The sequence below is a fragment of the Ctenocephalides felis genome, unplaced genomic scaffold (assembly GCF_003426905.1).
Source record: "Ctenocephalides felis isolate EL2017-DRISC unplaced genomic scaffold, ASM342690v1 CF-g0.4_SCAFFOLD_03573, whole genome shotgun sequence".
Classification (NCBI taxonomy): domain Eukaryota; kingdom Metazoa; phylum Arthropoda; class Insecta; order Siphonaptera; family Pulicidae; genus Ctenocephalides; species Ctenocephalides felis.
Genome location: NW_020539727.1, coordinates 4,414,460 through 4,440,099, shown reverse-complemented (window position 1 = coordinate 4,440,099; position 25,640 = coordinate 4,414,460). Strand labels below are relative to the sequence as shown.

The 25,640-nt window shown below is 29.3% G+C and overlaps 1 protein-coding gene across 1 annotated transcript in view; it reads right to left on the bottom strand.

The window, feature by feature from the left end:
• Positions 1-25,640, bottom strand: part of LOC113389319 — a 71,258-nt gene that overhangs the window by 38,221 nt on the left and 7,397 nt on the right. Inside the window, exons 2-9 of the mRNA XM_026626364.1 lie at positions 19,375-19,625; positions 18,763-18,918; positions 18,553-18,700; positions 17,837-17,905; positions 6,310-6,470; positions 4,565-4,696; positions 3,599-3,778; positions 2,027-2,239 (exon numbers count right to left, since the gene is read on the bottom strand). Coding sequence (XP_026482149.1) covers positions 2,027-2,239; positions 3,599-3,778; positions 4,565-4,696; positions 6,310-6,470; positions 17,837-17,905; positions 18,553-18,700; positions 18,763-18,918; positions 19,375-19,625 — 1,310 coding nt within the window. The remainder of the gene's footprint in view (positions 1-2,026; positions 2,240-3,598; positions 3,779-4,564; positions 4,697-6,309; positions 6,471-17,836; positions 17,906-18,552; positions 18,701-18,762; positions 18,919-19,374; positions 19,626-25,640) is intronic.

Genomic DNA, 25,640 nt, shown 5'->3' with positions numbered 1-25,640 from the left:
TGATTGGGAGAAGTGTTTATTTGTTTTTGGCAAAGGCAGGCCCAGCCATTTCGAAGATACGGAGCTAAATATGTAAAAAATGGCAGTTTTTGAGAGAATTAAGCGTCCGATTTGAATGATTCAAAAAACTTTCTGCTTGTCTTAACAAAATAATTGATTTTGGAAAAAAAAATTTTTGCTCCATTTTTTTTTTTTTTTTTTTTTTTTAGGTTTTTGTTGAAACAAATAATTTCAACTTTGCAATTCAGTTTATATAATTCTTATAAATATTAGACAATGTTATAATATTTATAATAATCTATTTGAAAACATTCAGTATTCCTCGAACATTTCGTTACGATACGGGAAGTTCCAGCAATTTGCCTTAAGGCACGATGCCACCCACCCCACTAGTTTAATGTACCAAAAACACAAAATTGAGTACTTTTGATGTCGTTACGTCTTTTTGATTATTTTTAAATGTACTATTTGATGTACCAAAAACTTTTGATACAATTTTGAAATTTTGATGCAATTTTGAAAAACTTTAGATGAACATTTTGATTTTTTTGTGTCGAGTCTTAAACTCAAAATATAATAAGAAGTATTACTGATTATTTTTTAATTTGTTATAACAATGTATTAGGTGTTTAGTATTGTAACATATAAGTATATTGAAATTGAAATTTGATGTCCAGATATATGAAATGAACTGAATTTAATGAACTGAAGAGACCAATTTGTACTGAAACCATAATCAATTCGTTTTTAGAAATGATGTCCAAAAAAGAAGATGATCAAAAGTGATTAGTTGACATATTTCCATGAAAGCTATCTATTTCTATTAATAATTTCTTATACCAGTAGCTAACTTGCCATAGGGTAAGTTATAGTAGTCGCATTTTTTGCGTGTCTTTACGTTTCAACGGTTCCTGAATATTTTGGCATACTTCAGAAAAAAATTATGTATGTGTGTGTGTGCGGATACAAATTTTCGTCGACGATTTCGGGAACACCGATGAACCGCTTTGAATAATACAAAAAAACATTGGATTCGAAGGCGAAGGCAGGATCAGCTCGAAGATACGGAGCAAACAGTGCAAAAAATGGCAGGTTTTGAGAGAACAAATCGGCCGATTTGAATGATTCAAAAAACATTGGATTCATATTAATGTGGAGACGTAATAATTAGTTTTTGGTATAGGGAGGCCCAGCCGTTTCGAAGATACAAAGCAAAAAGTGCAGAAATTCCGATTAGATCCTAGACATCCTAATACTTTTTATGTTTGTATAGTTGATTGGACTATTTAAAATTGTTAGCTCAGTGCATATATTTCGCGAACAAAAAATTGATGCATTTGAAATAAAATATGTTCATTCTAACAATAAGTCCGCTTAATTAGATTTTGTTTATATATATTCAATTCAAACATATATAAACAATGTAGTCTAATCTAATAAGTTCTCACATTTTGTCTACAAGAAACAAATAATGAAAGATCTTGTTTTTATAATATTTATTCATAGACACTTTTGTTGACTGATTATTTTTATTTTTCGAATGTTTAATTACACTACGGGAAGTTCCAGCAATTTGAGGCACGATGCCATAGTTTTCTTTTATATTGAACAGTAGACATGGAATATATCACATTGGTACTCATACAATCTAAAATATTCATTTACTTTGGATCTTATAACATGCCTGATTGATACAAATACTTTAAATATTTTTGAATCTACTAACGATAACATAGTTAAATACCATGATGTGTATGTTCATATTTACAAATGCAATTACTTGAAATGCAAATACTTGAAGTATCTGTAAAAATTGATTTTGGAATATGAATATTTTTAATTTTTAATTACCTTCATTCATAATTAAATTTTGAAGCAATAGATGAATTGGATAATTTTGTAATAAAGTTATTAGTAACTTAATTGAAAATAAATTTGTATGCCGGAATAAAAACTTTTTTTTTACAAAATTTGAGTTTCGGTAAGAAAAATATATTGCTTTACCAAAAGTGATTGTATATTATACCTTAGCGTTGTTTTTCTCAGTGGTGGGTCCAAATATTTGTGATCCCCGTTTGGAGCTAAGACCTTGAAGTGATGAGGCTCCTGATAAAATACCCCAATCCCATCCTGATGGAAAATTCTTACTGGCTACTCTTGGAGCTTCTGGAATCACTGTTAAAAGGGCTCGTTCCAATTCAGCTGGTTTTGCCTTGTAGTAGCCTGGTGCTTTTTGTTTCTAAATCGTAATTGATATATAAATAACACTATTCCACAAAATGAAAAAAAATGTCTGTATTGGGGGTGCGGCAAATAAATTTGAAGTCGAAATTGGGGCTCAAATGGCAAAAAATTATTTAGTTTTTAATTAAATGACAAAATGTCCGATCTAGTAATTCATATGCCGCATACCCAAAACAGACAACAATTTTTTGTGGACTTATTTAATTAATAAAGTTATGATGATTAATCACAGAGTAGTGCTGATGATCAACAGTAGTGTACGTTGCACTGTGGCTATTGAGTAATAAAAACATACAAACTACTGTAAAAATTAAACAACTAATAAAAATCTTTTTATCCATGTATATAAAACTTTGTGTTTTAAATATTTTTCTGTTAATAGCAAATTGCTCAAATTATAATACATTCATAATAAATATAATTCACAACAATAGTCTAAAATTGATTCAATTCATTATCTAATTTTACCCAATAAACCCCAAACGGCGGTAGAAACCTGTAATCCCCATGCGTTCCACAAAGGGTTCAGAAAACCGGTTTTCAAATTGTGAATTTCCCAGGGAACCGAATTTAGCTGGTTTTTGAACTTTATATAAAAATTATATAAATGTTGATCTAAATTAAATAACTTTGAAAATGATTATTCGTTATTCATGCATCATTTTCACAAATGAGAATATAAATATTTTTATGATAGTGAAAGTAAAGAGTTCGAATAAATAAAAATGATACATTTCTAACTAAATAACTTTTGACTTTTAATTAAATAGAAAAATATTAGACACATATTAATACATACTTGTTAAAGTCAATTTTAGTTCTCAAAACAATAACACAAATCCTCGATTTTATTGTATTCCGAACAATTTCAAATATTTTATTATTTTTTGGTTTAATGAAATATGATTGTTAAAAGCTGAGGACGTCTTTCTATTTGTTATTTAGGAGTGTCTTTTGTTCACTCACAAAAATTTTCGAAATAGAAAATACTTCTCACTAGCAAACAAACTAGGCTTAATCGTTTTCAAAGCGTGATTAAATTCTGAAAATTTTGTTATTTCATTTGTGGCTTCCAAGGCTACAAACTATTTTTAAAGTTTGAGTAGAGCAATTCCTGACTCCCTCAACAAGAAGACGCATTGATCTAAATTAATATAACAGTATAAACCGATTTTTTCCGCTAAAAACCGGTTTTCGAATTACACAATTTTCATAAAAAAGCCGGTTTTCAAAAATCGGTTTTGACAAATCCACATGGATCACAGCGCTGAGAGCACGCTTGTGGATATCAGATTGCAACCGCCGTTCAAGGTCTCATAGTGTTAACTAAATGCAAAATACTAAATTATCAAACCGAATCCAATCTGGCCGGATCAGCTCCTGCTTGTATCAGCATATCGAAGCATTTGTCCCCATCTCGAGCTGCAGCAGCATAATGTGCTGCCGTTCTTCCTTCTTTATCAGCCAGATCTACTGAATTTGGCCATCTGCGCAATATGTAAGCCACCAGCTCGGAGTGTCCAAGACCTGCAGCCTGGATATGAAATGATTGTATAAAATACAATAACTGAAGAAGTATATGACTTTGAGAATATTATCAACACAGACATTTTTACCACTTTGGGAGGTGTATTCAAAAAACCATCAATTTAAGTTCTGCAGAGAAGGATAGTTTTTGTTTAATGTTTTTTTGATATACCCGTTCAGATCAAATATTTTGCTGCATTGATAGATCATAGACTGAGCAATGATTTATAATTTTGAAAAGTAGGACAAAGATTTGACGATTGAGCCTCGGTCATAACCATATTTTTTCATAGTCTGTTTTAAAAATGCAAAATACTCTGACAAAAGTTAGTAACCGATTCTGCCGCATAACAGAAAGATGTTATGGCAAGGCCATGATACGCTTCAACTTCTATACATTATTCTGTTGAATCATACTGAATATTGTCAAAATGTCGTGTATTTGCTGTGCATTCAGGCGTTTTACACATAAACTGCAACGTCACTCGCATGTTATGAACCCGGATCAGCAAGAATCTGTTATCTAAGATCGTTTTTTTTTGACATTTGTGCAGTTTCTAGATTAGGTTTTCTATATGTCAACCTGAGAAATGCGCCTGACTGCAAAGCAATTACATAGCTTTTGTCAATATTTATTATGAAAAGTACTTCGTAACATAGCCTTGCCATAACATTGGTCTGTTATACGTCAGGTCTATGAGTTTTTTATTTCATTTCATATATACTACTTTGTCCAAAAAACCCTTATTCGTTAACAATGAGAGCAATATATTTATTTCAAAATGTGCCTTACTTTGTGCAAAGGTGTGAGACCATTAGCATCCTTGCTAGAAAGTATTGCAGGAACCACTGGATCTTCTGTCGTTTGAATTAGTTGTTCTAATTTATTCTCGACAGTTGCCTCATGGACGTCTTTAATGTTATTCTAAAAAAATAAAAAATATGAAAATATTAGTAACTGCCCAACCTGTTTAAAATTCTTAATTGAACATGTAACAAAATCAAACCCATAGCATTTTTATCTTATTATAAAAAAACATGAGTAGATACAATTTTCATAAATGGACTAAGATATATATCTTATATATAAAATTCTTCTGTAATAATGTATGTGAGTATACTCCTCTTGAACGATTTTTCAGATTTTGATAAATCTTTCTGAAGTTTGTTAAGGATTTTTTTAGGAAGTATGTGATTTAAAAAATATAGTAATATTGCAGAAATAAATGGAAAAATTTGCAGAAACGACATGTCTTTGTTTGACATTGAAAACAAATAAAAACTGTAATCTGCCAAAAATTTCAATTTACTTATGCGCCTAGACAATTTTAGAATATGTATAATAAATTCATTATTATGAATAAAAAAAATCAAATGTCTACATTATTACAGCCAAAAAGCAGCGGAGAGGTGTCAGAAATTAAAATTATATAAGATACAGTATATGTATGGCAGATGGAGTGATACACATATGAGCAGGATTTGACAAATTAATTCACTTAAAATATGAAATTAAGCAATAATCAGGGCCGGTCCTACCTTCAATGCGACGAGCGCACGCATTAGGGGGCGCCAACCCAAGATTCAGATATGAAATTTTCAATATAGTGTTTTTTTTTTCAATATAATTCAAGAAATATATAATTTATCTCTACCTTTTACTAATCTTTACACAATATTTTTAAAATACGTTAAAAATTTCACATTAAAACAAGAAATGAGAAAGTAAAATTGAATACATACAATTCGGCCCTTAAGATATCAATAAGGATAAGGTTAAGATGCAATTTTGAATATCTTAAATAATAAAAAAAAAAGATTATAATAATCCAACATGAAGTACCAGTGTTATGATATGATTATGTTTAATAATGAAAGGCTAGAATTTCTTTGCTTTCTATGATTTGCTCAATAGAATAAATTGCATAAAATACCCAAAATAAATAAGTAAAATGTTTCAAAAGCCAAATAGTAATTAATGATAATTTTAATAATAAAACGTTAAAACAGGTAAAATATTTGGAGAGGGGGGGTGCGCTAGAAAAAAATGGCATGCTGGCGCCGAGGACCCCAGGAGCGTCCCTGGTAATAATGTGTATTAAATTATTACTAATTATAAGAAAAATGTAATTTAGATATTATTACAAAAACCAGTTAAAATATGGTACAAGATTATAAAAATTATAGGCAACATTATTGGAGTAATTATTTTCGGTGGAAAAATCCAAGGTAACATTGTACTTTTATACTATGTATTAATTAATCTGAATTTGTTATACCGTTTAAAAGACTTCAATTTTCAATATAGTATAGGAATTGAGACTCATCTTTTTATTTAAAGTAGTTTGCTACATTTTACATCGCTCATATTGATGTATATGCATTTTGGTCTGAAGAGTATTTTAAAAAACAATAATTATTATTTTTAGGTAAACGGTAAATATTAGTGTGGGATATTAAAATATTGTAAGCATGGTTACAGGACAACGTTTGTCGGGTCAACTAGTACATATATAAATATAATTTAAAAAATCGAACCATTAAATGTGGCACTGCTTCCAAGAACTTCCTCACACGTGGATTTTTTGAAGTCTCTGCTCGCAATTTATCACCATGTCCTTGCCAAAGTACTTGCTGTAATTTTCCAATATCTTTGTCATGAATCCAAATCCTGATGTTGGATCTTTTGATATTTAATCCTGAAAAAAAACTTTAGATTACTACATGTTGCGCTAAATTACACAAAACAATTCACAAATAAAATTTATTCTGACTAGTTTAGGAAATGATTCCAACTATCATCAAAATCTTTATAGGTTTGTTAGAGTTCAAGAGAAACAATATCTTGGATCATACCAATATTTTAAAAATAATAGATTAAATTATTAAATGCGAAAATAATACTGATGTTTACCGTAACATAAAAATAATTTATTGCTTTACAAATATTAATAAATTGCCTGGTTCTAACTGTGATTAGTTTTGGATTATATAAATAGGGTTAATAATTGCATTATTAACATGAATATTTATTAATATTTTATGAATTTAAGTTGCCTATGAAATCTTGTCCTAAAGAAATAAGTAATTTATTAGGTTATTTTTAATTAGACTTAAGATATAAACATTATAATATTCAAAGTTTCCTTAGTCTAATAATTAGTTCAGAAAATCAATTAATTAGTTGATACCAATAACAAACGAATTGAAGAAGATGAGATCAGAAAAAAGCAGTTGTAGTTTCTAGGTCATATATCCAATATATTGTTCTTTAAAGAGGCCAATTAAAAACTCCATCTACAAAAGACAGGCGATCTATTATTTAAGTATTACCATGAAGTTGACCTAGTTTAATAATTTGGATAAAAATAACAGATGGATATTCAAACAATTTTCATTAGGCTTCGCAACAATAACCTCTTAACACCAATAGAAGGACTCTCAAATAGACTTCGCTTTTACTTAAAAATAAAACTACGTCTCATCATGACACCATTTTGTCCTACATACGCACTGGTTGTCCTACATTCAACCCCCAATTGTACAATAGTTGTCTATTCTTCTCCAATCAACCTTTACGTTGCAAGACATTTTCTGTAAAATCAATCCAGAGGTGTACTGTTATTATTTAGCATAGAAAAATTCTAGATTCTTATATAAATCTGTTGGTCTTGAAAATAGTTTATAATAAATACCTTAGAAATATAATGCCTGGATTGCATCTTTTATGTGAAATTTCAAAAAATCTTTGTACTGACCAAAATTTGGTCAGTCTTCTTTGAAATCATAACCTACAGATGTCATGGAATTGTACCGCTAGAATTATGTCCTGAAATGTTTAAATGTTTAAACAGTCCTAAACCTGATCATATACTTAAGAAACGCCAGCAGCTCAAATTGACACGTAGGTAGTTTAATTGGTTAATGGGTTGGAAATCACAAATTTCATAGAAAATAAACTCCTAATATACAAGACAATTAATAAACCAATATGGTCCTACGGTCAACAACTATGGGGTGCGGCTAGTAAATTAAACATAGCAATTCTACACGAATAAAATTTTGACACTGGCCAATACATCGAGACCTTAGAATTTTACTGTTAAATTAATTAACAACTCCTGCTCCAGATATAAGACTCGGCTAAGTCAACATCCAAATCAACTGGCGTGTAACCTCCTCCAGCTATTTAAGCTGTAATGAACTATTACGCCAAATTACATAATGCTATAATTGCAGAAGGTTCTATCACAGGATACCTATCCTTAACACTCCGTCTATTAAATTGTCTATAATAGTAGCTGAATGTACTTATTGTATAGTTTGCTATAAAAAATCTAGCATAATCATGATAATCTTTGTACTAACTAACTGATAAACCAAAATTTCAGAAAGGATGTTTCATCATAGTCATAGCAATCTCGGTACTAAATAACTAATCAACCAAAATTTTATCCAGACTGAAAAGTGCGGTAAAAAGTTTGTGAATGACATTGTCAATTATAATTGACAATGTTAAAACCACTTCCACAAGGTCTTTTGGCTTGGCTAGTTTGGCTTTGTTTAACATATTTTTAAATTAATGTACAGTTTTCCAGGTTAAATAAGCACTATGAATAAAATTCATATAGACTTTTGACTTGTGGAAGTAATTATTAAGTTGACAATATGCAACAAATCCACTTAAGTCTTGAAATATCAAATTGGATCGAATAATGATTTTTTTAAAAACAAGATTAATAATATTTGATAAGATCTTAGTCAGTAAAATATTTACGTATTAAAAAATATAAATGTATTAGGCCAAGACTTCTTAAATTATATGTCGCGACTCCAAATGAGATCGCGCAGGAAAATTCTTTCGAGAGTTTTTAATGCCAAATATTTGTATCATTTTATAACATCACGTCTAGGTTTCTGTACGTTTTACAACAAATTCTAAAACTTTATATTTTTGTATGTATTTATATATGTATATTGTTACCAAATAAATAAATCATCTAAAATATTTTTTTGTGTGAGGTTGTCAAGAAAATCGCAATCATAAACGGGGTCGCGAAGGACAAAAGTTTAAGAAGCCCTGTATTACACTATCAATAATTAGTATAAAATTACATATTATTGTTTCTGCCGGCACTTTTCTGATAAAGAGATGAATAGATGAAAAATTTCAAAACAATTTTATATTTCAACTAATATTATAAAATAATACGGCCCTATGCTACCCATCAGCTGGTTGTTTTCACTCAACTCAAAATCGATAAACATGATAACTAATTCATATTCCTCCAAGCTTCCTATTTTATGGATTATTGCCATGGAGGAACATATGAACTTTTAATTTCTGAACTAGTTAACGTGTGCAATATGCATATGGCAATTGTTAGACACATAAAAGTGAAATTGAAAGTTTGCATTTTTCCCTCCTTCATGGTACTTTGAATATTTAGATTACTTTAACACCAAGAAAAACCACCACCTCAACATTAATAATTGAAAATTAGCAAAAAAATGAATTGAATAATTTATTAGAAACAAAAATGTGATCTTTCAAATAACATATGTTAATCATTATATCAAGAATTGCCTTTATACCTCATGAAAGCATAATCAATATCGCAACAAATCTGAGGAATAGTTTCAAACTTTCAGGATTTTGTTTTTTTTAAGAGAAAAAACTGAACAGAATGGTGAAGAAACTCAGATTATCTATACTTGAATAAGCATGCTGATTATATGCAATGAATATTTTTTTAGATGATTTTCTTCAAATGCAAATTAAATCTGTTCGTCCTTAAAAGTTCAGTTGGTTTATCGAAGAAAATAATCTAAATAATATTTATTGTATATAATCAGCATACTCATTCATATATAGATAGTTTGAATTTCTATACAATTCAGTTGATTTTTTTTCTTAAAAAAATTATGATCTTGAAATTTTCAAACTATCTCACAGATTAGTTGCAATAATAATGATGCTTTTATGAGTTTTGAAGACAATTCTTGATATATTGGTGATTAATAAGTTATTTGGAAAGTCACATTTGCGTCTCTGATAAATTATTTAATTCAATTTTTCATACTAAACTTTGCAATAATTATAACAACTTTTAAAATATAATAAAATTAGTAATTAATGCCGCACTGTCTTATTTAGTCGATGTCTTTTACAATATAAAAACAGTTTTTGATACTTTTATTAGAAAAAGTAAAAATAAAGTTATGATATATTTTTAAGTAAAAACCGGGACAGCAATTTCTTTGCAATGTGAAAAAAAGTGTTCAACTTTTCGTCCACATTTAAGCTCATCCTACCGAACCGATTTTAAAAAAACAAAAACTGTTCGAAAGATATTAGTTGGGAATGGTACTGATTAATTTTAGGTGAAAATCTACCAAGCCGTTTTCTTGTAATGAACTGTTGAAAAAAAAAATTAAGCCAATTTTCATGGAACTTTTTTTGGCGATATACATCATGGTCTTATAGAACTTACTGTAATATTACGCCCTTACGACAAGTAGTTTAATTTAAAAAATTCGTCAAACTTTGCTAAAATTTATATCGTTTTTTTAAAGTAGGATTGATGAAGTATATTAATCACACATTTTTTTGGATTAAGTCGATTATTTACACATATCGGAAAGTTCATGTAACTTGCCTCAAGGCTAAATACCAAACCAACTAGTTAGATATGTTAATTTGGGGGTGGAGGGCTTAAAATAACAAATTCTATTTAAGAATATAATAAACTCTTCTTTAGTGGAAACAAAACTACAAAAAGAAAGTCCGTATCTTTATGTTGGTTCGGATAGGTCTCATGAACTACTGAACCGATTTTAAATTAGATTGGCTCAACGTGTGCATTTATATCCAACTTAAGTTACTGGCAATATTAAAAATTTCATTTCATGTTCTAACTATTAAAATATTATAAATTTCAATGACATGGCAGTTCACAATCTTTCTGGAAACTTGGAGATAAATTGATTTATGATTTACATTCGATTTGCTTACCGTGATAATTCAGCTACAACAATGCTCCAAAAATATTATAAATCACGATTTATATGCGAAATATTACAATTCTTATACATCATAAAAAGGACCATTTAAAATTAAATGTTTTGTTTATAAGAACGTTTAAAAGTTTGTTATTATAAGAACTTTAATTATTCAATTATATGTAATACTTTTTCATCTACGATATTATATTATATCTTATATTTTTCGCTCTATAGGTTTTTTTCGCTTTTGAGCCTTGTATAAAATAATATTCAATTTTCTTCATAATGAATTTAAAAAAAAAATAGCACTTGTTTGTTTGATTTCATATTTTTTTGTTAATTTACTTAATAATTGTTAAAAAACCGGGACAATCCGGAAAAAATATATTTTCTAGAATAACCTGGGACACAAGATGGAAATCCGGAAGGTATGTTCACTTTAGCAAAAATCTATTCAAGACAAAAAAATTAACGATATGCATTGAAAATTATATTGTATGATAAAAGTTATTGCAAAAATGATGATGTAGAAGGCCATGTTCCAAAAAACTCTATGATGCTGATAAAAAAGCATCCAGTAATTAATAACGTCAATAACATGTTAAATTTATGAAAATCAATTATTGATTGCAACAAGAACCTTATTTTGATAAAGACATTTCAGACCATCCAGTACCATAAATCATTTCAACATTAGTTATTGGTAAAACTTTGTATTAAAATTATTTTACATCGACAAGAACACCATTAAAATTTACCTATCAACATTTTATTTTATGATCAAAAATAATGATCAATGAAAATAATGACGATTATGAATTTTATTGCAGAAAATTCTGCGGACTTGTATTTTTATCTAAAAACATATAAATATGTAGATAAATATAAAAATATATATCAGATATAAGGTAATTTTAATGCTATTATTTTATACTACACAACATGTATGTATATAATTTTATTGCATTCAAATGCTGTAAAATATTTTATATACCTCCAGCAAATTGTAAGTTTTAGTATACGATTATCAGAAAACTCAATTTTTTTTTTTTTCAAATAAACCATTTGTGGTGGGCCACAAATATTTTATATGATCGATTTTTTCCAAGAGCACAATTCTTGAACAATAACAGTCGATTTGAGTTCGGTTTAGAATCTTTTACAAAAATATGGTCCAAAAAATTGCACTATTCTGCTAAAGAAACGGCTCGGTCGATAGTCTCCAAAAACTAACCACCAGCGAAAGTAAGTTAGATTTTATATATGAATATATGGTATATTCACACTAACTTTAAAGTTAGATCTCTTATTGATTTTATTCAATATATACCTCTATGAATGGAAAAGTTTAATCAAACTCCATCGTGCTTTTAAAATATGATTTTTTAATATTATGGCTTAAATAAAATTCTGATAATAATTTATCGATTTCATCTCGTATCAATAGTAATTTATTCTTTTTCCAAAGTGCCATAGCCAGTGATAGGATATTACTTTGTCGCGTGTCTGGTATCGATTATGAGAAAATATGTTGACCATTCGTTGAATCATTAATAAATATGGGTCATTTCAAACAATACTATAAAAACATTTACGTGTAGTTTTCTAAGAACTGTATGAAAACGCTATTAAGCGAAAATTTAAAATATTGATCGGAAAAATCGAGTTTGAGTAATGCAACTATATGCAACCTAAATAGAGAATTCTTGTATCAACAATTTTATTCGAAATACAATAATAACTTTATACTATTGAGAATAGTTTCAAAATTAAAAATTAACTTAAAGTGTATGGCATTGCGCCTTGAGACAAATTGCTGGAACTTCCCGTACCGTAACGAAATGTTCGAAGAATATTAAATGTTTTATAACAGATCATTATAAACACTGTAAAATTGTCAAATATTTATAAGAATTATATAAACTGAATTGCAAAGTTGAAAATATTTGTTTAAAGTAAATTAGAACTTAAATCAGAATTACAATTAAAATCTGAATTATTTTCGATATATAAAAAAAAAATTTGAAAAAAAAAATAAAAAATTTAAACAAAAAATTTCCAAAAGCAATTATTTTGTTAAAACAAATAGAAAGTTCTTTAAATCATTTAAATTGAACGCTTATTTCTCTCAAAAACTGTCATTTTTTCCACATTTAGCTCTGTATCTTCGAACTGGTTGGACTGGCCTTTGCCAAAAACTAATCACCACTTCTCCCAGTCATTACAAATTGAATGTTTTTTGGATAATCCAAATCGGATACTCCGTTCTTTAAAAAACTCGATTTCTATTTTTTGCACTCTTTGCCAAAAACTAAGCAGCACACCTCCCAATCAATAGAAATCGAATGTTTTTTGAACCATTCCAATCGGGTGATCCGTGAGCCCGAAAACGTAAACAAAAATTTGCGGACACACAAAAAAACACACACACACACACATATCCATTTTTTCTGAGGTATGTCAATATGTTCAAAAACATCGGAAACGTGAAGATATGCAAAAAAAATGTTTTCGATTATTGGCCCATTACTATAACTTGTACAAAAGCGGTATTGAGGCTGACATACGCAGACAAAAGACTCAGTCAAGGATGCCAAATGCATTTCCTTTTCTATACCAAATAGTACATACATATACTTTGATCTCGAACGATTCAGAATGGTTTAAAACGTCGAGAAAACATAGAATTAGCAAATCGGATTTCTGGCAAAAAAATAAACATCTCTTTCACTATGTTAAAAACATTAAAATTTCATTGTAAAATTCAAAGTCATTTACACAAGTAGCACAACTATAATTTTATTACGTTTAGAATAAAAATGATATCATCAAATTGCAGTTATTTCAGCTACTTCGAGTTCTTACAAATCAATCGAAAACTGCATATGTTTCATATATTAATTAATCTTAGAAAACCATATTAACTTCTTCTATTAGGTTGGGTTAGGTTTTAAATACAATTTTAAATATATGATTGCCAAGGTGTATTGCCAACTTCAATAACAAAATTTGTTTAAATTTGGACTACGTCAGCAAATCTGAAAATTCAATTGAAGTTAAGTTAAATCCGCAATTTTTAAAGCTTTTACAAAAAAGCTTGCTAATTTTATATATTTTCTATGTTTCAGGTAATTCTAAATAGTTTACAAAATTAGAAAAAGTATGTGTGTGAATATGAGAGGCGAATTTGACTTTTCGGCGACCTTTCCACAAAAACGGTTGGACAGTTTCGAATTTTTTTAAAAATATTCGATTAGGACTTGCGTCAGTTTAGTTTAAGGCGGCGATCGGTCAAGCCTTTTCTTCATAATTAGCAGAAAAGAACAGAATTTTTAATCCATGTTTTATCTAAATTCAGCCTCCTGTTCAAAAACTGTTCAGGAGATACAGTTGAAAATCGTGCAGCTTTTGGATACAGATTGGTCGAGCGATTCTTCGTAATCAACTGTTGAAACAATTTTTTTTGACGATTTTTATGAAACTCTTTATTATGTTAAGGTTCATGATTTTAAAACATTCAAAAATATTAAGGATTAGACAAATAAAAAACGCAAATAATCAAAATTGTATTGTAGCACTTCTAAACGCTGCTAAATCTGATTTATCATTATAAATCCGATTTATCAATATCGGGAAGTTAATGTAACTTGCCTTCAGGCAAAATGCTACTTAAATCTTAGTAATTGCAAAAAAATCGAAAATGAAAAGTTTTAAAGGTTTCTGGAAATTTTGGCATACCTTATAAATAATGGATGTATGAGTTGTGTGTATTTGCGTGTGTGTGTATTTGCGTGTGTGTATTTGCGCGCGCGTGTGTGTGTGTGCGGATATAAATTTTCGTCGACGATTTCGAGAACATGGATTTAAATATTTCAGATATCATTAGAATAGTATTGATAAGGAGACTTGCTGATTAGTCTTTGGCAAAGGCAGGTCTAGCCATTTCCAAGAGACAGAGCAAAAAGTGTGAAAATGGTGATACAGTTTTTGAGAGAACGGAGCGCCCGTTTAGAATAATTTAAAAAACATTTTACTTGATATGAACAACTGGTGAAATATTTGGAAAGGCAGGTCCAAAGTTTTCGGAGATCCAATGAAAAAAAGAAGAAAATAATGCCATTTGACGATAAAGAGATATTTTATATAGATTTTAATGATAATTATGAATTTTGTTTACATTTCTATGTGTTCCGAATCAATGTTTATGCGATGCGACGCTTACGCGCTTCGATATTTTTTCTCTAAAACAGCCACGCAGTATGATAGCTTTGAAAAAAAGTTCAAAATTTTTAGAAAAATTCAAAGTATAACAAAAAATTCATTTTTTTCAAAAAAGTCAGATTTTATAAAAACTTTCAAAATTCACACAAATATCATTTTTTTCAAAGTTTTCAAAATATTTCGAAGGTTTTTGAAAAATTTTAATTTTTGGTACGGAAAGTTCCAGCAATTTGCCTTAAAGCACGATGCCGTGCACCACTACTTTGTTACTATCTTTAACCAGTAACATTTTCTTGAAATTTAGTGCAACAAACACTGTTTCGTAAATACCACCAAGAGGCCACGACCCTTCGGTTATCGACCCCTGATATTTTCGATATAAAATTATAGACAACCCCGTTCGGCTGAGCGATATAGTAATTAAGGGCACATGTCATTTTTATTGTTGAAACAAGTGGAATACTGGAAATGCGACACAGACATTATCGTTCCGTACGTTTTTTTTTCGTACTAAGCTTTTACCATAAAAACTGATCTTTTTAATAGATAAATATGTATGTCGCTTTATGGCAATTTTATTACAATAGGTGACTGTGGAAAATATTAAAATTAGTCATACATATACATACAAACATACACCATAATAAGGTGGAGTAGGCGCGGGTAAAAAGATCCACCACCGATATCTAAAAATCAGTAATGTTAAGAATTTTTGAACAACAATATTTGAAAGTAAAAGGAAAAAGATCAGACACCACCTTGATTCTTACGACGTTGCTATTAGAAGAAAAAAAACAATGTTCAAAAATCCATAACAAAAATATTTTTTGATGTTATTTGATTTGATTGTGAGCACTGTTTTTTAGTTCTCCAAACCTTAATATAATTTATAAGTCTACGTTATTTAATTGTTTTATAAGATGCATTGTTAATTTTAAGTTAAGTTCAACAAGTTAGTTATTGTTAATTTTAAGTTAGGTAAAAGAGACCAACTAAACCTTTACCCTGCCAGTTTCATTTTTACAAAAATTAAATCTAAGTTTGATTCGCCTCAGAAAATTAGTATATCAGATTGCTTTAATTGTGAACATTTTTATACCGGAGAAACTAGGCAAAACCTGAGTAAAACAGGTTCCTTCATGTTAATCGCATAAAAATACTTGAAGTCATAATATAGATTTTTTCAACCCAAAAATTTTACATTTTAAAGAGAACGTAAGTAAAAGAATATTCCCTGAGAGGTTGTTTTTTGCAATTGCATAAGGATAGGGTCATAGACAAGCGATTTGAAAACAAGGCCTTGCCGAAACAAATACGTGGTTCCTAAATAGCGTGTCAAAATTTCTTAAAAAATGACTAGATCCCATCGCTTTTTAGATTTCTCATAGAATTTGAATATATATTAAGAACTGCTTTAAGAAACAAAACCGTGACACTTCTATCTTAGACTCCAAATAGTCAATACATAGTTTTGACAACTTATTAAAAGTTATTCATATTTATTTGTGTGTTTTGCCATTTGGGATGTTAAAAATATATATTTTACCACGGAGCACATACTCATACCATGGAGTAATAATGTTTTCATCTATTATATTGGGATACAAAATTGTAAGTGTTTTAATAATAATATATTTTAATATATATATATATATATATATATATATACGAGGTCTGTTCAAAAAGTTTTCGTAATTTTCGTTTTTTCAAAAAAATATTTATTTATTCGTCTACATTAATGTGGTCCCCTTCAAAGTAGTCCCCCCCAGATATAATACACTTATGCCAGCGTTTTTTCCAATTTTCGAAGCACCCTTGATATTCACTTTTTGATATGTCCTTGAGCACTCTCGCCGATTTTCTTCAATCGAGGAAAACCGCCGTCCTTTCATGGGTCTCTTCAACTTTGGGAATAGGAAAAAGTCACACGGAGCCATATCTGGTGAATTTTTGCACTTTGCAACACTTTATTTCATTTTTTACGCAAAATTTAATACAAATTCTTTGACTTTTTCAATTCTTCCATTGTAAAAATCGCCGAGCTCAGAAAAACACGTCGAACCTTAGCGACTACCACAGGCAAAGTAAACAGTGAATATAGCTGAAAATTTTATCATACTTTAGGGGCATGTATACCAACACAATAAAAAAAAAATTTTGACAATCAGACACTCCAGACCCGCGAAATTTAATTATTAGTAATTCCGGGTACTTTTTGAACAGACCATGTATATATATATATATATATATATATATATATATATATATATATAGATAAGGTTTTTGTTAACCTTTTAGTTCACTCTATAAATTACCTGAACTGCAGAAAGTGTAATTATTTCTCCAAATCGAATTCAAATAAATTTTCTAAGAAAACTTTCACCAACGTTATTTTGATGAATAATATATAAAGTGTCAGACCAAAATAACATTACTTGCTGTCCATACGTGTTTTATGTAAAAGCTATTTATCGATTTGGTTTTCCATTAGACATTCTGGTAAACATAATGGTTGTTAATAAAAAGTAAAGGACTGCGTTTAATCTGAAATAGAACTGTTTAAACCGAATTTAGGCAAATTGATTTGGTAACACACATAGGTCAAGTGAGATTTATTTTAGAGAATGTCAGGTAGGTTACATCACGTCTAAGTATTATGTAGACTAACTTTCTGGTAATTTATTTAATGAAATAAAAATAACGTTACCATAATATTTCTATTTTACCAGAGAATTGGACCATTTTTTTACCATTTTCACAAATAATCAAAATTATTGCAAATATTATAAATCACAAATTAACACTAATATAAGTTTCATTTTTTAAAAATAAAACTTACCATCATCATTGTGTTTCCCTACAGGTCTAGGTGATTCGATTTCTGGGATCTCTGCTTCACCAGGATGGTCTGCAAAAAAATCAAATCAATTAAATTTTTGAAATATACACAATTATTTATTGCATAGTAAACAAGATTAAAAAGTCATATGATTAATTATGCAAAGCTTAAGTTTTTTAAAAAAAGAATTCTTCCGATAATGTGATACAATTGCCTTGCTGATCATTCTTCATATTATGTGTGAATTAAAATAAATATTTTTACTAATTAATATAAATCATTTGTTTCAATAGCGAAAATGACCATATACAATTTTTAAATATTTAAAAAAATTATTATAGAAATTCGACTAATTAGTATATCTCAAGAAAAATAGGAGTATATCTCACGAATGTGATCCTTTCCACTTGCGTATTGCAAAACTTATATGTATGGGCGAGTGGAAAGGGTTAATATAACGATACAAAACCAAAAAAAAAAAAAAAATCACACAAAACCATTTGTAGTACATTTAGGATTGTAACTTAAAAATACAACAATACTAATGCCTATCTCATTTCTGCACATGTTTGTTAAAAATATCTATATGTTGGCATAATGTGACCAGTTGTATGGTGACAAATATACAATGTGCACTTTTAAATGAGAGCCCCACAATTAGCTGGTTAGAAAATAAATACTCAGAAAAAATGGTAATAAAATTGCGAAGTAAATACCTCTGAAAAGCGAAATACCTAAATAATAATGAGCAGAATGAAGTCTTGCATCCAAGGCTCCTCGATCTGCTCCTGCTTTTAATAAAGTCGTCATGGCAGCTGAAGGATCTTTACACGATCCACAATAATGCAGAGGTGTTCGTCCTTCCTGTGATATGTATTAATATTATATATTTATATGTACATTTTCTATAATTACATTATTCTTACTTTGTCTTTACTATGCACAGTGGCAGGATATGTTTCGACCAGCCACTCCACAATATCAGGAAAGTCATAATACACCGCCTTATGCAGCAAACTGACTCCATTGGAATCTTTACATAAAACTAATTTTTTTCTTTGATTGTCTCCTTCAAGTAAATCCTGCAAGAAATATTAGCAAGTTTTCTAAATTAATAGAATATTAAAAATTATAATTGAAGCATATGAGTAGGTAAAGGCTTTTGTCTCTAAAGTCGTTGGACTTGGTAATATAAATTAAAAAATCAAATTTATTAATGCAATTTAATGATTGATCTAACTGTCGATTTGCAGATATCAATATTTTGTACTATTATCTTATTCTATAATAAACCACATTCATGTGTACCTCACATCTCTATATACAAATGAAGCTATTTGACAGTAATTGTGAAAAAAAACTATCATTTTTAATGCAATATATTTTTCACTTTGGCAAAGCATTTTAATTCTAGGATCAGAAAATTGTTGCTATGTGTATAAACAGAATGGTATTGAAATTTATTTAAGATATACTATTATAACCAATTTATAAATATTGATATAAAAAAATACAATAAATAGTTGTTTTTAATTCACCTGAAGTTCCGTCAAAGAACCAGCCCTGACAGCATCATGGAGTTTCGATGCCCTGGCTTGGAATCCAGGAATCTGCTTCAGATACGCCCTCGTCCTGGCATCAGGAGAATACTCACCGACCAGGCGAGATCCTTCACCATTTAGTACTAACTGCTCAAGAGATGGAATATCTCCATTCCTCAGCCATTGCCTAATTTGTCCTGAAGACGTAATGTTGGATACTCCTCCCGTTGATCCACTTAATGTCACGGCTGAAATAGAAAAAAATATTAGTAAAACATAAAAAATGGTATTAGCTTTTGAATGCATTTAGGCGAATTGCATTATTCTTTGAAAAAAAAAATGTATGAAGATAAAATATTGCTTCATTTCCCAAACTATTGAAAATGGGGATGAGTTGAGGCAACTAAACGTTTCAGTTGTATGTTTTTTTAAAATATTTTGTAACTATATATATTTATCAGAAGTATGTTTGGGAATTGTAAACAGATTCTTCATATGATAATATATGGAAAAGTTAGTATAGATTTTGGAAAAATGTGACAAGTAAAAAACAAGTTTTATATTGGGGAAAGATATGTATCGGTTTTTACTGAATAATATCACAATGAGTGTTATTATTTTAATATAAATGATTTGTAATTATTTTTGGCAGATATTTGCAATTATTGTATTTGAGTTGGTAATTTTCATTGACTAGCAATTAAACTGAACGATTATTCCAATACCTAAATCTGCTACATTTGTACCATGAAAATGGGAGAGTTTATTAATGTGGAATTCGAAATTGATGTAGTTATTAAATTATTAATAATTTACTACATCAACCTAAGAAATTAAACTTTGAACTAAAACAAAACTAGTTCATATTAAAGATAATAAAGAAAATAAAATTGTCCGTGACATAGAGTGATAATAATTTCAAAAAAAACTCCAAATTATTGATCAAGATAGGATTGATGAAACGATCAGTTTTTCCCTATTTCTGTTACTGATTTAGTTACTATTTCTGAGAAAAATGCTGTTAAAGATTTATTTTTCGCTTGCACTAAAATCCAGTCCAAGTCATATCTGTTTTTGCAATAATTATAGTGTTATAACCACCTTTATTAAGATTATGATATTTTAGGATGTTCGTTTAGTCACTAAACTAAACGCATATATCTTCAATTTCGTTAAAAACGTCAATTTTTTCTTAACATTTAATTACGAAAGAATGGCCCGACCGATCTCTTCTAAAAACAAATGGACACTATTCTCAAATGAAGTTTTTCACAAGGTTTTCAAAATTTTCAAAATCGGTTCATGATTTTTTATTAAAACGTGGACAAATTTGATTCTTTTGGAGGAACAGCTCGGCCTATTGTCGCTAGTCCTTATCGAGTTTCATCGAATGACCTCTAAATTTTTAAAATCGGTTTAGCCGTTTTTGAGAAAACATAGACAAAACGTAAAAAATCAGAAAATATACACACATATTTCAATTTTGCTGAAATAAAAACGTACTAGTGGTGCATGACTTCGTGTCTTGAGGCTACTTGCTGAAACTTCCCGGATCGTAATCTAAAATTTGTAAAAGCTCAAAAAAGAAAAATCAGAATCTTTTTGGAAATTTAGAAAATTTAGAATTTTTGAATATTGAAAAAATTAAAAAAAATATCCTTGAAAATATGATTTTGTTTTGTAAATTTTTGATATACTGATATTTTCTGAAAACTGAAATTTTTAACTTCCCGTCGGGTAAGTTATTGTAATCGTCCAAAAATCGAAATTGAAAATTTTTTTCGAAATTGAAAATTTCTTCACGTTTTGAAGGTTTCTGGACATTTTGACATACTTCAGAAAAATTGATGTGTGTGTATGTGTGTATGTATACAATTTTTTGTCCACGTTTTCGGGCGCACGGATCAACCGATTTGAATAGTTAAAAAAACATTCGATTTTTATTGAAAGGGAGATGTGCTGATTAGTTTTTGGTCAAAGTTGGTTGGTGAAGATATGCAAAAATTTTCAATTTTGATTTTTGGACGATTACAATAGCTTTATCCTACGGGAAGTTAATTAGTACTTCGGATTTTCTTACAAAATCACAATATGTACCCTTCTTCGGTAAGTTAATTACAACATGTCTACTGTCAATCTATAGCATTAAAGTACATAAGAATAAACTAATTATCCAATGTTACGAGTCAAACATCGGAGTTTTTCATTAAACCGATAACTTTGAAATATTCATGATCGGAAAATGCGCAACGACCTCTAGCTGGGTACCATTCCTGATCAATTATTCATGTTTTTCCGATCGTTACTTCTTGGATGTATCGACTATTGAGTCCAGCAGTCCAGTATCAAGGACTATGTAATTACACATTAAAATTCAATCATTCTTTAATGAAGGTCGCGAATGCTCCACTTTCCAGATACAAAAGGAATGAGAGCATTGTGAAACAAATTAGAACGAATTTTTGATTTCACGATATATTAAGTTTTGCCCAGAAGTTGAAATCGATAAGTTATTAATTTTTCATATCTCAGAGAACTTTGGAACATTTTGACATATCTAAACTATGTGTACGAAGGTAAGGTACGTGCCAATTTGAAATCCACAAAATTATACAAACGTAGATTAACTTCCCGAAAGAGAAGTTTATGTTTATTTGCTAATTTCATGTTTTCTCGACGTTTCAAGCCATTCTGAATCGAATGAGACTAAATTTGGAAAAAGTATGTGTGTGTGTGCGTGTGTGTGAACAGATTATTTGCGATAAATCGACGTTGTCTTAAAAACGGCTGCACCGATTTCAAAAACTTAAAAGCCATTCGATGTATCTCGATGAGGACTATCGTTTGTCAGTTTTGTGCGACGATCGGCCAAGACATTTCTTTATAAATAGCAGAAAAGTGAAAAAAATTTCGTCCATGTTTTAGCCCGCAATTCTGAATCGATTATGAAAATTAACAAACCGTTCGAAAGATATTGGTTGGGAATCGTGCTGATTAGTTATTGGTAAAGATCGGCCGGGCCGTTTTCTTGTAATGAAGTGTTAAAAAAAAATTCGACGATTTCTATAATTTTTTTGACGGTAGATACCATAGTCTTATAGATCTTACTAAAATATTACACCCTACGACAAGTCGTTCAATTTAAAAAATTCATCAAAGTTTGCAAAAATCAGTATCGTTTTTTTGGCGTTTGTTAAAACTAGAATTTTCATCGACGTTGTCTCAAAAACGCCTGAACCGATTTCTGTAAAATTTAGAAGCCATTCGCTGTATCTCGATGAGGACTTTCTCAGTTTTGTGCGACGATCCGCTGAGCCGTTTCATTGTAATTCGCAAAAAAGTGTAAAACCCTTTGTCCACGTTTCAGCTCTCAATTCCGAATCGATTTTAAAAAATCAAGAACTGTTCAAAAAATATTAGTTGGGAAAGATACTGACTAGTTTTAGGTAAAAATCTACTGAAGCTTTTTCTTGTAATTAACTGCTCAAAAAATTATTTTGTCTATTTTTATGAAACGTTTTGTCACGGTAGATATCATCAGTAGATTATAGAACATAATGAAATATTACGGGCTTGCGGCAAGTAGTTTAATTTTAGTTTAATTTTAAAAATTCATCAAAGTTTGAGAAAATATTATAGTCAAAATTTGTGTCAACTAGCTGTAAGTGGAATTCTGTCTTAAAGCAATTAGGGCATCGTGCCTTAAGGCAAATTGCCGGAACTTCCCGTAGCAAAAATTATTGTTTTTTTTTTTAAAAAATTTAAAAAAAAAAAAGATTTTTCATTTTGACATATTTTGGAAATTTTGAACTTTTTTTCAAAGCAATCGCACTGCTTGAACTGCATAAAGACGAAATGTCAAAGCTCGCAAGTGCCGCGCCGCCGTCTCACGCATAAGCATTGGTACGGAACCCATAGAAATGTAAAAAATATTAATACTTATTGTTAAAATCTCTATAAAATATCTGATAATTTGATGTGCATATGTCTAATGATCATTTTTAACCGCCCAATGGCATTTTTTTTTACTTTTTTCATTAGATCTCCGAAACCGCTAGACCTGCCTACATAAAAATTTGATCAATTCTACAACTTGTCAATACAAGTAAAATGTTTTTTGAATTATTCAAATCGGACGCTCCGTTCTCTCAAACACGAAGGTACCGTTTTTGGCACTTTTTGCCCCGTATCTTCGGAACGGCTAGACTTGCCTTCGCCAAAAACTAATCAGCACGTCTCCTTATCAATACGAATCGAATGTTTTTTTAATTATTCAAATCGGTTGGTCCGTGTTCCCGAAATCGTCGACGAAAATTTGTATCCGCACATACATACACACACGTACATACATACATACATACATACATACATACATACATACATACACACACACACACACACGTACATCCATTTTGTCTAAGGTATGCCAAAATGTTCAGAAACCTCTGAAACGTAAAGATATATAAAAATTTTCATTTTCGATTTTTTTGCGATTACTATAACTTGCCCTACGGAAAGTTAAAAATTGCTTCTGTGATGTGATGAGTCAAACATTATCAATTCATAAAAATTTGAATTAATAAGCTATAATTTTAGAGCATAAGCACGTGTCTGTGCAATATAACTACAGTTAATTTAAACATGTTTGAGAAAATTTAATTAGAAAACGCATTGTTAGGATTTAATTGAAAGCGAAAACTTGATTTTCGAAATAAACAGTTGAAAATTTTATCTGAATAAATAAATCCCAATTTTGATTAATTTAGTCAATTAGTACACCCATCGGGAAGTTTTTGCAACAAGTTAGGATTCAATAACTTTTAAACCAAAACTTCGGATCAGTCGAATTTTTGGTTTTATGCCAATGCAAAATAGTTAAAATATTCACAACATTTGAGATATTTGTATCAAATATTTTTTTATAGAAGACCAATAGAGCATAACCTATCCTGATAAATAATAATTAATTAAAGACATTTTTCTAAGTTTATGCTAAAAGATACAGAACTGATTCTATATTTGAAACAATATGATATAATGTCAATTAAATGTACAAAATACTGGTTTTTGAAAAAGATCTGATCAGCCGATTCCTAGTTAACAATTAATAACAAACCATAGGTTAATAATATATAATATAGGTTGATAATATCCAAAGGTTGTAGAAATGACAAACATTTCATGGCTGTAAATACAAAATAAAAATTTTTAGTATTTTTAATCAGTAATTATTTTTTTCAAAAATGTTTCTTTTTAAAAAATAATAATTTTTGGTACGGGAAGATCCAGCAATTTGCCTTAAGGCACGATTCCATGCACCACTAGTTTATAATTATAACTGTATTACAGCTAATTAACATTTTATGGTTACCTTGCCGTTGCCTTGCCAAAACTCTCTTCCTACACTGACAATATTTTTCAATCAAATCAATTTTCGATTTTAATCGATCATCAGAAATTTTAGAAAAGAACAAACATTTATCAATTTTCTTTCTGCAAGTCTTTGTTAAAATTCTATCGAGTTCCACAAAAGATAGACTACGATGGCCTAAAATTCCCAACATGAAAATTGTCTCAACATAGAACACAATTAATATAATTTGATAATTGATTTTAAATTTTTATATTCACCAACACTGAAAAAAAATATATTAAAATTAAATTTATCTATATTTATAGCTATCTTTCAGAAGGGTTTTATGACTAACTCAGATAAATTTCAAAATATAATAAATGTGGTTCTATAGTACCATGTAGAATCAGAAATATGTAGTTAAGGAAGGCAATATATAAAAATTGACATTGTCACACGATATACATTTATCGTTATTGAAAATTATATATAGGTGAGGCTTTAGTTTGCAGGGTTGCAGTTGAAAAATATATTTGATTATTTGATTTGGTAGTTCCAAAAGAAATCTTCAGAAAGAAATATGCTAATAAACAAACTGGATATAAAAATATTGATAAAAGATAGTTCTAAATATTTTTTTTTAAAATAATTTGAAGATTAAAAGAAGCATTGTCGATATGTGCAACATATGTACATGATGTATGTCCTAAGAGCATATCCCATTATTACAAAATTTAATAAATTTTTCGTAGATTTATAATATTTTTGATATTGATTATGATAATAATAATCTCTAATATCTCTATTATTCTAATATGTTTAGAACATGAAAATAATCATAGGGCTAAGTTTAATTAAAAATGTTCTAAAAATAACTATTAATTACAAAGAAAGGCCAAATTTTACCAAA